This window comes from Cetorhinus maximus, chromosome 20 (assembly GCF_964194155.1).
Source record: "Cetorhinus maximus chromosome 20, sCetMax3.hap1.1, whole genome shotgun sequence".
NCBI classification, from domain to species: Eukaryota; Metazoa; Chordata; class Chondrichthyes; order Lamniformes; family Cetorhinidae; genus Cetorhinus; species Cetorhinus maximus.
This window is the reverse complement of record NC_135898.1, coordinates 43,036,308-43,051,345: the sequence shown is the minus strand read 5'-3', so window position 1 is coordinate 43,051,345 and position 15,038 is coordinate 43,036,308. Positions and strand designations below refer to the sequence as shown.

General features: G+C 41.1%; 1 protein-coding gene across 2 annotated transcripts in view; it reads right to left on the bottom strand.

Annotated features, from left to right (window-relative positions):
* Positions 1–15,038, bottom strand: part of ptenb (phosphatase and tensin homolog B) — a 171,356-nt gene that overhangs the window by 61,770 nt on the left and 94,548 nt on the right. The window contains exon 3 of one of the 2 annotated variants that reach the window (XM_078565953.1): positions 12,680–12,724. In XM_078565953.1, the coding sequence (XP_078422079.1) occupies positions 12,680–12,724 (45 nt within the window). Of the gene's footprint in view, positions 1–215; positions 387–12,679; positions 12,725–15,038 lie in introns of those variants that run through there. The other variant, XM_078565951.1, reaches the window with a different exon arrangement.

Sequence of the window (15,038 nt, the reverse complement as noted above, 5' to 3'; positions counted from 1 at the left end):
ATTAAACAATTAGGTGGGCTTATCCAACTTCCTCACATTTATCACGACTTGGGGAGCAGTGGGACTTGTATAGCAGCGCACTATCCCCAGTGAGTTGTGACAGTATGATGGAATATTTTTACACTTGTCTGGATGAGACAGCTGCAAAAATTCTCAAGACGTGCTTTGCTATCCAGGGCAAGGAAATCTGCTTGATCAACACTCCATCCACTTACTTAAACATCCATTCCCTCCATCTATGGAGAACCTTGGCTGCAGTATCCATTAAATAAAGCATCCACTGCAGCAAAATGCCAGTTTCTTTAGCAGCATCCCTCAAACCTTCAAAGCTCCCCATGGAAGGACAAGGGCAGCAAGTAACTGGGAACACCACCACCACCGCAGCGGCAACTAGAGATGGATAACAAATGCTGGTCTTGCCGGCAATGTCCATACCCTAAGAATGAATCAAAAATATTTTGAACAAATTTCTGGAGCTGGACACAAAAAATCCTTGAATAATTTATAAACAACTGGATGTCACAATGGTGAGTGTGTAGGAGAGCTGTGGATGGATGAACTAAGATAGACCAAATACCAACTAGCAAGTCAAAAAACTGCAAAAAAAAATTAAAGACACCAAATTTCAAAACATGCCAACATCCTTTGAAATTCCAACATGCTGAGTCAATCAATAGGTAGGATGTAGTTGTTCATTCTGTGCAATACATTACTTCATTGAGCAATTGCTGAAAGAGTGCAACAAAGTAAAACAATGACATATCATTTTTAAAAGGCCAGCTGCTAACAATAAATGAAAAATAGGATTTTTGTGTCCTATGCAGTAATCCAGAGCCAGATAAACATAAGGCAAGGCTGGAGCTTGATAGCAAAAACCTACATTTTTATGTTTTTTTGGGGGGGGTGGGAGAATGAGGAATTGATAGAGAAATTCTAATATGTCAACATGCCAAGTCAGGAACCTACCTAACCCATTGCAGGGCAGGGAAAAGCTGAGAGTACAGTCAGCCTTAATATACAGTGGAGCTGTTTTAAGAGGCAAGTTGAGATGCTGCCACATAATAAAATCATACAGTGTTTTAAAGGGGTAATATTTCTAGATGCAATATTTTCATGCAAAAACGTGGCCACACTTCAGCAGCAAATGAATGATACAAACTATAACAGGCACATTTGAGATGAGACATTACATTCCAGCCTCAAGTTTCAGAAACAATCAACTCCTTTTTTATTGTTCATGAGCTAAAATTTATTATGTTAACTCATTTAAAATAATCTGTGCTCCAAGTACATATGCTCCAGCCTTGTTAAAAGGTTGGAGTTACGAAATTTCAAGAGTTGAATATTTACTATGCATTGTCTTAGGTCACTTAATAGCCACAATTAGGAAGAGCAAATGAAGATTCGTCATGCATTTATTTCACAATGGCTAGCCACTTGGTTGAATGCCCACATTTCAGCACTTGTGTTGGAGAGGCTTTGGTGAAGTAGGTACACTGGCATTTTTCTGGACTTCGCTTAAAGTGCGAACTGATTTGTTGCTCAACAGTATCGCGAATAATGAACACGAACAATTGATTTCTGGGTCCATTTAATAATACAATTTCTGACAGAGCACAACATTCAAAGAGAAACAGTAAGAATTCCCAATATTCCGGGTAACATTCTGCACTTAGCTAACAACCTTATGAAAAACAGTAGTTCATTTCATCTACTGTTTATGAATCCTTGATATGTGCGGATTGGCTGCTGTGTTTTCCTAAATAACAACCGTAACTACATTTTAAAAGCAATTGTTGGCTACAAATAGCTTTAGGGTGCTCTGAGGACATAAAAATACACATTGTAAACATGATCCTCTCCTCAACTTCTTGTGGGTCACAAGAAGTCTCAGTTTTCTCCTTATTTGTCACTTACCTTGTACCACAATATCTTGACTAAATCTTCATCTGATATACATCTATTTCATCACCATAATGCACCTCATTAAAGTAAGCAACTGTCTTAGATTATCTTTTCTGGTGCTGTCCAATACATTAACCACTAACCACATGGAAATCCAAATGTAGCTAATTGCATTTCGGTTAGTAAGTAAAAAAATGAGCAAAGCACCATGATCTCAATATTCATATTCACAGGCTCTTCATGAGTTTGTTTTTTTAATATATTCTTTCATGGGATGTGGGCGTCACCAGCAAGGCCAGCATTTGTTGCCCTTGAACTGAGTAGCTTGCAACCTTTCAAAGGCTGTGGTCCTGAAGTCACATGTAGGCCAGACCAGGTAAGGATGGTAGTTTCCTTCTCTAAAGGTCATTAATGAACCAGATGGGCTTTTACACCAATTGATGATAGTTTCATGACAACTAGCTTTCAATTCTACATTTATTAATCAAATTTAAATTCCACCAGCTGCTGCTGTGTTGGAATTTGAACCCATGTCCCCAAAGCATTACCCTGGGCCTCTGGATTACTAGTTAGTGACATCACCACTAAGCCACCAATTCCCCCCTTACCCCTTCTGAGGTAAGATGAAATGCAAAATAGAACTGCTTTTTTTGAGTATTGAATTTTTTTACTTCCTTGCTTACTGAAGTTATATATGTTTATAAAGTAAATATACATATGCAAAGTATATTTGTCTATACCGACTGCATGTAAGGTGTTTTATACTAAAACAGTATACCATAGCGAGTCAACAATTTTGATTGGACATACTATTAGAACAATCCAAAACTAAACCCCACAGGCTCCATCTACCTTCCTCTGCTTCAAATATTTAACCACGTTTTCTTGTAAAGGTGCAACTGTCTTTGCCCCAATTACTCACTATAAACAAAGCATTCCAAGTTCCCACATTTCCCTGCGTTATGAAATTTCTCTAACCTCATTATTTTAATAATTTCAAATTGATGACTGTGTCACTGACACTCCAACCCAAAGAAAGTCTTCCTCTAGTTACCCCTTAAATCAAGTGCAAACCATATGTTGAGACTAATTCTTTCCACTCCACATATTTTGATAGCGGAGAAAACAAGTGAAAGGATATCTAATATGACATAAAATTGATTTTTTTTTATACAAATGCATAATAATGTTAAGAATAGTTGGGCTGGTCTTCCTAAATGACTTTGTTGGTAAATGCATTTGTGAACAGGGATGGAAAATAATGTCCTCATTAATATGACAAATTCCACATTCAGAATGCTCAGTGACAGATAGGTTGCAAGGAATCCCCTGCTTTATATCATCCCAACATTTCCTTGGACAAAAATAACCATGTTCACACAGCTGGAATCAAGTAATATTACTTCAGCTTAAAAAAATACACCAGTACAGTATTAATATGAAGGCAAATACACAACATTCAATGTTAGTGCAAAGCTTCCCTTTTACATTCTTTTTACGTGTTCTTGGGATGTGGACATCACTGACACCACCAGCATTTACTGTCCATTCCTAATTCCTTTGAAAAGGTGGTGATGAGCTTCCTTCTTGGACTGTTGTAGTTCTTGTGGTGGAGGTGTGCCCACAATGCTGTTAGGAAAAGAATTCCAGGATTTTGACCCAGCACAGGGAAGGAACGGTGATATGTTTCCAAGTCAGGACAGTGTGTCACTTGCAGGTAGTGGTATCACCATGCACGTGTTGCCCTGGGTGGTTTATCCGAGGGGCAGAGGTTAGGGGTTTGGAAAGTGCTGTCAAAGGAGCCTTGGTGAGTTGCTGTAGTGCACCTTGTGGATGGTGGACACTGCTGCCAGTGGGCTGATGGTGAGATTTTAAGCTGGCGGATGTGGTGCCAATCAAGCAAGCTGCTTTGCCCCAAATGAATGAACAGCCTCTTGAATGCTGTTGGAGCTGCACTCACCCAGGCAAGGGCATGTATTCCATCATAATCTTGGCTTGTGCCCTGCAGGTGTGTAAAGGCTTTGGGAAGTCAGGTAGTGAGTCATTCACTGCAGAATTTCCAACCTCTGACTTGATCCTGTAGCCACATTATTTATTTGGTTGGTCCAGTTAAGTTTCTGATCAATTTTTAAAATGTTGATCTTGGGGAACTCAGCAACGGTAATGCCTTTGAATTGCAAGGGGAGTTACATTGTCTTTTGTCGGAGATGGTCATTGTCTGGTACTTGTGTGGTGCGAATATTACTTGACCAAGCCTGATGTTTTTAATGTCTTGCTGCATGCAAGCACAGACTGCTTCATTATCTGAGGTGTCACAAACGGGACTGAACATTGTGCAGTCACCAGTGAACACCCCCATTTTTGACCTAGTGATATAGGGAAGGTCATTGATGAATCAGCTAAAGACGGTTGAGCTTAGTTCAATGCCCCAAAGAGATCCTGCAGTATGTCCTGGACCCATGATAATTGGCCTCCAACAACCGAAACTATCTCAGTAACCTTTATAGGACTGGGGAAATTTAGAAATGTAATAGGTTTTAAGCAAGTGAAAGAGAGGAGGGTGGAAAAAGAACAAAAGGAAAGGTCTCTTATTGGGTGGAAGACAGAAGAGATGAAATGACAAAGGAGTTTGTGGTGCAGGGCCAAAGGCAGTGGCCAAAGACAGAGAAGTCAGCATGGCAGCAAGGTGGAGAATTAAAATGATAGGTGACCAGAAGCTTGGGGTCAGGCTTGCAGATTGAACAGAGGTGTTCCACAAAGCAATCACCCAAATTAGAGCTGACCACATTGCAAGCAGGAAATACAGTATACTAAACTGAAAGAAGTACATGTCAATCACTGGTTTATCTGGAAGAAGTGTTTGGGATCTTGAACACCGAAGACAGAGGAGGTAAAAAGGCAGGTGTTGCATCTCTTGCACTTGCATGGAAACAAGGCATGGTATGGGAAGGGGGTGACCGAGGAATGTCCAGAGTGTTTCCATGGCACCTCTCTGTCCTCTGCCTCCTGAAGTATCCAAGTGAATGTCAGCATAAGCTCAAGGAGCAGCACCTCATTTTCTGATTAAGCACTTTAGTGTCTTTTGGACTCAACAGAGTTCAACAATTTCAGAATGTTATCTCTGCCCCCATTTTGTTTCCTTTTTCTTCACAGGTTTCGGTTTTACCATAATTTTTCCTCTCCTTTTTGTTTTTGGAAAGCAGCTGATCATCATTCTGCCCTTTACACATTATCTCAATACATCCATTGTTTCTTTATTTGTTCCATCACCACTCCCTTTGGCCTTGCATCACCAACTCTTTTGTCATTGAATCTCTATCGTTTTCCACCCTGTCATAGGCCTCTCTTTTCCACCCCGCCTTCACTTGCTGAAAACCAATTACATTCCTAACTTTTTCCAGTTCTGATGAAAGGTCACCAACGTGAAACATAAACTGTTTCTCTCTCCACAGATGCTGCCTGACTTGTTGAGTATTTCCAACATTTTCTGTTTTCACTTCAGATTGCTCCCTTAATGTTCCAGTAGGGAGTTGGAGAAGCAACTCGAGCATCTCCAAGTTAGTAAGGGAATAGATTTTATTTTTAAACCACTTCTCCAGGAGCTAACATTTTCTTTCATAAAATGGATCAGCATGTTGAAGAAAGTATTCCCCCATGATTTTTGTTCCTTGCTAATTGCAGTCTTTCTGTATGCAGACTATATTAACAATGCCAAAGATTTCATTTGTACTGTTATGCTATATCTTAAGTCAAACTCAACATCTCCACTAATCCACTCTTCTTTACTACCTCGTCAAGTAAATACATAGTTTACCAAATGTCTTTCTAAATCAGCCTCGCCATATAAAATCATGAAGCTTTATAGCATGGAAAGAAGCCATTTGGTCCATTGTGTTTGGTTTGGCTCTCAGATCTCTTAAAATTTAAGTGCCATATAGTTCGCAAAGCACACTAGTTAACAAATATCTAAAATACTGTGGTTCAAGCAAGAATTTGTTAATTTGCCGTAACTAACTTTACCAGTCCAAGGTCCAGAACCCTGTGTGCTAAACTGTGGTACTCAAATCAGCTGTCAATGACAATCAAATACTACTCCTCAAAGTATCTTAATAATAAGCTATTAACAGCTGAAAAACAAGGCTACATTGTACTATGCTAGTCTTTCTGGAACTAATCTGCTCCAGTGGAAAAGAATGTAGGCAACAAGGCATAATATTCATTCCCTCTTCCCCAAATCCCTCCTCTTACATCAGCAGATCTCTATGGCTATTAGGCTACTTAATTAAAAAATTGTTAATGACAATGTTAAATACTAACTGTAAAATGCTATTGAATGTGTCCTGTAAAGGTATGTTCTCAGTCTAATCAACTGTTCAATCTGCAGTAAGCAATATCAGTTTGGGAAATGAGTTAAACCCATGGTCTGCGAAGGACTAAAATAAAATGAACAGGGAGAAAATACATGTAACCACAGCAAAATTTTTAAAAAGTTACATACAACAGATAAAATATTAATGCATAATTTTGTACAGGTGAAATGTGAATATCAAATTGTGGTAACACTATAATGATAGTTTTTTTTATACCATGTATTCTTTTGAATATTATTTTCTACACTGGAAATAAATTCAGATTAGACTGAGAACAACAGATCTTCCATGGCATTGGAAGAGAAAATATTGGTTTAGAATACTCAGGGTACCACATTAAAACAAAATCTTGCCAGGATGTTAAGATAATCGGTTTGAATTTGTTAGAACAGGGCATCTTGCGGCATGCCTGGTTAGTTAAACTTTTTCCTGCACCGTCAGCTCAATCTTTTTCTCTCCTGTTCAGTAGCTGGAAGTGCTTTTCTCAGATGATATTCTGCTGTTGGACCTAGTCACCAACCTGAATAATGGATCAATGGTACATGCCCTAAAGTGGATGACTGTGGCTTAGCACAGCTCAAGACATGATCTCAAATGTGTTGAATGAAAAACTATTCAGTTATCTTACCTAAATCTCAGTGCTACTGAAACTGTCATCGGCACCTTTATCATCTCCAAGCCGTAGTATTCCCCTCTCCTCACAGACCTCCAACAGTCCCTATTTATAAACTACATTTTGTCCAAAACTGTCAACTGAATTGCCAACCATAACTGGCTCCACAAACCTCAAAGAACCAAATTCAAAATCTCTGTTCTCATTTACTAGCCAGCCAATAGGCTCAGCCCTGTGAGCCACCAGAATTTCCTCCTGTCCTACCAATGCATGCCCTTTTGTGTTGAGACTGGATTCCTTTGAAATTCCACTCTCATCTAAGCCTCGACTGTTGGACCTACACCTTACTGCTCTTCTGTCTCATTTCCTCTCTCCTCTCATTAGCCATGCCTTTGGTCACATCCTCCCTTAGGCTGTGGTATCCAGCTGCTTTGAAATGCTTTGGAACATTTGATTGTTGAAGGCACCATATCATTCTGGTACTTGCTAAACATGACAATATTGCTGAGGTAACTGAAGTCATACACCAGGTTCTAATGGAGTATAATTTACAATAATTCATTTATGGCAAAGAAAGTGACAAAATCCATAGCATTTTATACTTTCAACATCCTGCAGGTAACCATTGACTAGAAACTTAACTGGACCAGTCGCATAATACTGTGGCTGCAAGAGCAAGTCAGAGGGAGATCAGTGTTCTACAGCAGGTTACTCACCTCCCGACTCCCCAAGTCTTTCCAACATCTAAAGGCACAAGTCAGGAGTGTTTTGGAATACTCTCCACTTGCCTGAATGAGCGCAGCTCTAAAACCACTTGAGAAGATCAACACCACCTAGGTCAAAGCAGGGCAGACTGAGTGCATCACTGCCCATGGAAATGTCACCTTAATTTGACTGGCTAAGTTTACGTTAAAGGTTTTAGTTTTTGTTACAGTATATTAAAGGTGTCCCTTTCAAACAGGGTATTTAGTTCCACTTAATTGACAACCTTCTGATTGGATCAAAAGGAGGCAGGTCAAAGCAGTTCAACTTGATCAGCACCCTATTTACCACCCTAAACATTCACTCTCCACCCCCTTTCTCCAGTTTTTCTCCAGTTTAAAATAGATTAAGCTAAGGAAAGGTAAGAGTTCTAGTTTTTATTTAAAAGTACATAAATAATTTAACTTTTTTTAAAAACTGTATTTAACTTAAAGGGTTTTTTTTTCCAACTAGAGGCATGGCAGGGCAGCTCAGCCCCGTGTCATGTACCACCTGCAACATGTGGGAAGTCTTAGACGCTCCTTTCCCTCTGATCGACCATGTGTGCAGGAAGTGCCACCAGCTGCAGCTACTTGAGCTCCGGGTTTTGGAGCTTGAGCGGCAGCTGGAGGCACTGAGGTGCATCCGCGAGGCTGAGAGTTTCGTGGATAACACGTTTTTAGATGTGGTCACTCCACAGCTTACAGAAGTGCAGACAGAGAGGGAATGGGTGACCATCAGTCAGAAGAAAGGTGTCAGGCAGGTAGTCAGGAAATCCCCAGGGTGCATCTCGCTCGAGAACCATTTTTCTGTGTTGGAAAACGGTGAGAGTGACGGTTCCTTTGGGGAATGCAGCCACACTCATGGCACTGTGAGTGGCCAGCTGCACAGTTGGGGGGAGGAAAAAGAGGGGAACAGCAATAGTGGTAGGAGACTCGATAGTAAGGGGAACAGACGGGCGTTTCTGCGGCCACAGACGTGACTCCAGGATGATATGTTGCCTCCCTGGTGCCAGGGTCAAGGATGTCACTGAACGGCTGCAGGGCATTCTAAAGGGGGAGGGAAAACAGACACAGGTCGTGGTACATATTGGTACCAACGACATAGGTAATAGGAGGGATGAGGTCCTGCAAGCGGAATTTAGGGAGCTGGGAAACAGATTAAAAAACAGGACCTCAAAGATAGTAATCTCTGGATTACTTCCGGTGCTACACAGTAACGAGTATAGAAATAGGAAGTTAGTCCAGATGAATGCATGGCTGGGGAGAGATGGTGCAGGAGGGAGGGCTTTAGATTTCTGGGACCTTGAGACCATTTCTGGGGGCGGTAGGACCTGTACAAGGCAGACGGGTTGCACCTGAACCAGAATGGGACCAACATCCTTGCCGGAGGGGGGCGGGGGGGGGGGGGGAGGGTTTGCTAGTGCTATTGGGGATGGTTTAAACTAACTTGGCAGGGGGATGGGATCCTGAGAGGAGGTTCAGCAGGGGGAGATACACAGACAAAATTAGAAGACAGAGCAAGTGAGTCTGGAAGGCATAGAAATTATAGGCCACTTAAGGCACAAGGGAATTTGGCAAGGTAGGATGGTATTTATTTTAATGCAAGAAGTCTGATGAATAAGGCAGATGAATTGAGGACACAAATTAACACATGGAAATATGATGTAATTCCTGTCACAGACATGGTTGAGAGGGGTAGGATTGGCAGCTCAATATTCCAGGATATAGGGTCTTCAGGCAAGACAGGGAAGGAGGTAAAAGAGGAGAGAGTATCGCAATATTGATCAAGGAATCAATTACAGCAGTAAGGAGGGACGACATCTTAGAGGGCTCCTCAAATGAAGGCTCCTCATATGGGTAGAACTTAAAAACGAAAAAGGAGCAATCACATTGCTGGGAGTGTACTAAAGGCCCCCAAACAGTCAGAGAGAAAGAGAAGAGCAGATATGTAGGCAAATTTCAGAGAAGTGTAAAAATAATAGGGTAGTAATCACAGAATCTCACAGTGCAGAAGAGGCCCTTCAGCCCGTCGAGTCTGCACCGGCACGAGAAACACCTGACCTACCTACCTAATCCCATTCATCAGCACTTGGCCCATAGCCTTAAATGTTATGTTAAGCAATAGTAGGGGAATTTCAATTTCCCCAACATTAACTGGGTTAGTCATAGTGTGATAGGTTTAGAGGGAGCGGAATTCTTAAAATGCATCCAGGAGAGCTTTGTAAGCCAGTACATAGAAGGTCCTACAAGAGAGGGGGCAGTCCTGGACTTAATTTTAGGGAATGAAGCTGGGCAAGTGGTAGAGGTATCAGTGAGGGAGCATTTTGCAAATAATGATCATAACAGAGTTATGATCATAACATAAGGTTGTTATGGAAAAGAACAAGGATGGGCCAGAAATCAGAGTTCTAAAATGGAGGAAGGCTGATTTTAATAAGGTCAGATATGATTTGGCCAGAATGGACTGAGAGCAACTACTTTTAGGTAAATCTGCGTCAGAGCAGTGGGATTCATTCAAGAAGGAAATAGGGAGGGTGCAGGACCAACATATTCCAGGAAAGATAAAGGATGGGGCCGACAAATCCAGGGAACCCTGGATGCGAGGGATATACAGGATTGGATAAAGAGAAAAAGGGAGGCTTATGGTAGATACCGAGGGCTCAAAACAGTGGAAGCCTCAGAGGAGTATAGAATATGTAGGGGGGAACTTAAAAAGGAAATTAGGAGAGCAAAAAAGGGGCATGAAAAGGCATTGGCAGATAAAATAAAGAAAAATCCAAAGTTATTTTACAAGTACATTAAGAGTAAGGGGATAACTAGGGAAAGAGTAGGGGCCATTAAGGACCAAATGAATACTGTGTGTTGGTGTTCACAAGTGAGAAGGACGACGTGGGTATGGAAATCAGGTGGAAGGACTGTGATATAATTAAAGAAATTAGCATAGAAAGGGAAGAGGTTCTAAATGGTCTGGCAGGCTTAAAAGTAGATAAATCTCCAGGCCCGGATAATATGCATCTCAGGCTGTTGAGTGAGGCAAGGGAGGAAATAGCAGGGGAGCTGGCAATAATTTTCAATATATCTCTGGCCACAGGAGAGATGCTAGAGGACTGGAGGACAGCCAACGCGGTATCGTTATTCAAGAAGGAACAAAGTGACAAACCAGGGAACTATGGGCCAGTCAGTCTAACCTCAGTGGTGGGGAAACTATTGGAAGCAATTTTGAGGGACAGAATTAATCTACTCTTGGAGTTTTTGTTAAGGGGAAGTCATGTCTGACCAATTTGATTGAATTTTCTGAAGAGGTGACGAGGTGTGTAGATGAAGGCAATGCATTTGACGTAGTCTACTTAGACTTCAGTGAGGTTTTTGATAAGGTCCCACATGGGAGACTGATAATGAAGGTAAGAGCCCATGGGATCCAAGGCAATTTGGCAAATTGAATCCAGAATTGGTTGAGCGGCAGGAAGCAGAAGGTGATGGCCGAGGGGTGTTTTTGTGACTGGATGCCTGTGTCCAGTGGGAGTCCACAGGGATTGGTGTTGGGTCCCTTGCTGTTTGTGGTATATATGAACCATTTAGACTTGAATGTAGCGCGTGTGTGTGTGTGTTGGGTGGGGGAGGGGGGGGGTTGATCAGTAAGTTCGCGGATGACACGAAAATTGGTGGGTTGGTAAATAGTGAGGAGGATAGCCTTAGATTACAGGAGGATATAGACGGGCTGGTCAGTGGCAAATGGAATTTAATCCAGATAAGTGTGAGGTGATGCACTTGGGCAGGACGAACAAGGCACGGGAATACATGATGAATGGTAGGACCCTGGGAAGCACCGAGGATCAGAGGGACCTTGGTGTGCATGTCCACTGGTCCCTTAAGGTAGCGGGACAGGTAGATAAGGTGGTTAAGAAGGCATATGGGATACTTGCCTTTATTAGCTGAGGCATAGAACATAAGAGCGGGGAGGTTATGCTGGAAATGTATAAAATGCTGGTTAGGCCACAGCTAGAGTATTGCGTGCAGTTCTGGAATCCGCATTATAGGAAGGATGTGATTTCACTAGAGAGAGTGCAGAGGAGATTTATCAGGATGTTGCCTGGGCAGGAGAGTTTTAGTTATGAGGGGAGATTGGATAGTCTGGGTTTATTTTCCTTGGAGCAGAGGAGATTGAGGGGGGACATGATTGAGGTGTATAAAATTATGAGGGCATAGATAGGGTAAACAGGAAGGAACTTTTCCCCTTTGTGGAGGGATCAATAACCAGGGGGCATAGATTTAAGGTAAGGGACAGGAGGTTTAGAGGGGATGTGAGGAAGAATTTTTTCACCCAGAGGGTGTTGGGAATCTGGAACTCACTGCTTGAAAGGGTGGTAGAGGCAGAAACCCTCATTACATTTAAGAAGTATTTGGGTGTGCATTTGAGATGCCATGGCATACAAGGCTATTGACCTAGTGCTGGAAAATGGGATTAGAACAGTTAGGTACTTGTTTGACCGGCGTGGGCTCGATGGACCGAAGGGCCTTTTTCTGTGCTGTAGACCTCTATGACCATGACTCTATGAGCATTGTGGTTGCTGTGCATTCCATCGACAAATGTGCTACAGAAACTCACTAGTGTTTTTTTGGCAGCACCTCCTAAACCCGTGACCTCTACCACCTAGAGAGACAGGGTCAGCAGGTGCACGGGAACACGACCACCTGCAAGTTCCCCTCTAAGCCACACACCAACGTGACTTGGAAATATATTACTGTTCCTTCATTGTCACTGGATTAATATCCAGGAACTCCCCATCTGAAAACAATGGACAGAATCTTCACTGCAGGCACGACAGTAGTTCAAGAATATGGCTCACCATCACTTTCTCAAGGGCAATGAATGCTGGTCTTGCCAGCAACCCCCATATCCTGTGAATGGATAAATGAAAAACAAAAAAGTTCCCTGCTGAACGCTGCATTTTTTCGAAATGGAATATTTTGAATTGATATGGTTATTCATTTGACTTCTACTATTTAACATCTTTAACCAGGAAGAGATAATATAAGATAATACTTACAGGTTGTATATTTTGTAATGGTTTTTATGCTTTGCATCCAGAAACCTAGGTTAAGACAAAAAATGTTTTTTTTAGACTTGACAAAATGGTTTGCCACTAAACTTTCAACTTCAATCTGCAGAATTACACTCTTCTAAATGCTAATTTGCAAATCAATGGAAATATTAATTATTTTTGCGTGGTTTCTCACCAACAATATTATCAATTTGCATAATTTAGACAAGTTCCATGAGACAAAAATTAAGCCAGCCTTTTCTTTCAAAAATTGTTTAAACAGGAAAAAAAGGGGGTCGATTAGAAACAGACTTGAAACTGGAAAGAAAATGTAGCTACTAATGACTTCATGACTATGAGTAGAATTTTTAAAATCTTAACAAATTGCAATTCAAAATCAATTACATTAATCAAACATAGATATGGATGGACTGTGGTATAGCACATAAGCAAAGCTATTTGACACCATGTCCATAGAAAAAGCTATTGGGAATCAGAGGACTGAATTTGGATCAAATGTGCTGTTTAGCTTCTTTGTGTATTTCATAATGTATTAATAATATAAGAAAATAAGAAACAGAACAGGCACGGTTAGCAATTCAGTAAGATCGTGGCTTAGCTTTCACATCAACTCCATTTTCCCACCCTATCCCCATAACCCACGATTCCCTTTGTGCCCAAAAAAGCCATCAATCTTAGTGTTGGACATATTCAATGACTGAGCCCTTTGGAGTGGGGAATTCCAAAGATTCAAAACTTTCTGAACGAGGAAATTTCCCTTAATTTCAGTCCTATATGATCAACCCATCATACTTAGATTATATATCTAGTTCTAGACATTCCAGCCAATAGTTACAGCCTTTAGTTGGGTAAGTAAAGAAGTAATAGTTGGGTTCTAGAGGAGCTATAAATTGGCAACAGCAGAACCATAAGTAGCACTGTTGTTTGAAAAATTGGGAGCAGTGGTATGATCTTTTATTGTTGAACTCAGTGTTGAGTCCAGAAGGTAGTAAAGCATCTAATTGAAAGATGAGGTGCTGTTCCTCAAACTTCCATTCAGCTTCATTAGAATGGTACAGGAATCAGAGGTCAGAGAGATAAAAGTGGGAGTGGGCAGAGCATTGTCAATTTTATTATAGAATATGCAATCTATTCACATGCTATAGGAATAAAGATAAGCTTGACTGACAATACTATAGAACCAGTTAGCATCCACGGTCACCACAGTACTCAACACAAAATATTCCTAAATTAATTGCAACATGCTCAACTGCTGTCCATTAGGACCTCAAAAATAAACCTGTGATAGGTCTCCCACAATATGTTATTCTACAAGCCAGAGTCTTGTGGTATCAGTGGAGACCTGCTACAATGCTTTTGGAATTGGTAACATTGCTACAAACAGAAAGTTGTGGTTCATGACTGTGAATCTGCTTGGAGGCTGATGGCTAGCCATTGGGGCCATTACTTTTATTCTTTTCATAAATAACTTAGGTGTAATGATCGAGGAATGATCCCCAAGTTCAGAGACATTAAAATTTGTGAGGGTCAGGAATACATGGAAAGGAACTTCTGTAACATGATGTAAGATTGCTTGGGGAATGGGGTAAAGGCAGAAATTTGGCCTTTACCTCAGTTAAGTGCCATGTAACACACTAATAAGCTACATGTATTAAAAGCCATTGAGATTCAAAATGATGGCTTTTTTGGGCACATAGGGAATCGTGAGTTATGGGGATAGGGTGGGAAAGTGGAGTTGATGTAAAAGCTCAGCCACAATCTTACTGAATTGCTAACCGTGCCTGTTCTGTTTCTTATTTTTTTATATTATTAATACGTTATGAAATACACAATGAGAGAGAAAAGGATCCTTGACATTATTGTTCATAGTTCTTTAAATGTTCATGAGCAATGCCAAGAAACCGTAGCCAAAGCAAATAGGGTTTTCGGTTGCAGAATTAGAACTATTTAATATAAAACAAAGTACAATGTGTTGAGAGTGGTATGGGGGAGTGGAAACAGGGCTTCTGATATGTTTGGTGCTAAAGCTCACACTTCACTGAGAAAAGGATGCTAGGTTAACAAAATCTTCCTCAAATCTGCCTTCCAGAAAATCCATCCACTGAAGCCTGCGAGAGAGGGAGTATATGCCTCATGAAAAATTCCTGCTGTGAGATAGAGATGCTGACCTAACTGTTGATACATATCTCAGTCCCTCCATTGGATGAATATTTGGGTTTGCTGCAATATTGATGTCCAGCAACTCCTACTGGAAGGGTGGGGGCTCAGCAACAACTTCCTAGGTGGCAATTAGAATCTCAGAAACTTAATGTTCCGTCCTTGAGTTTTGCCTTTGGCTTGCAGG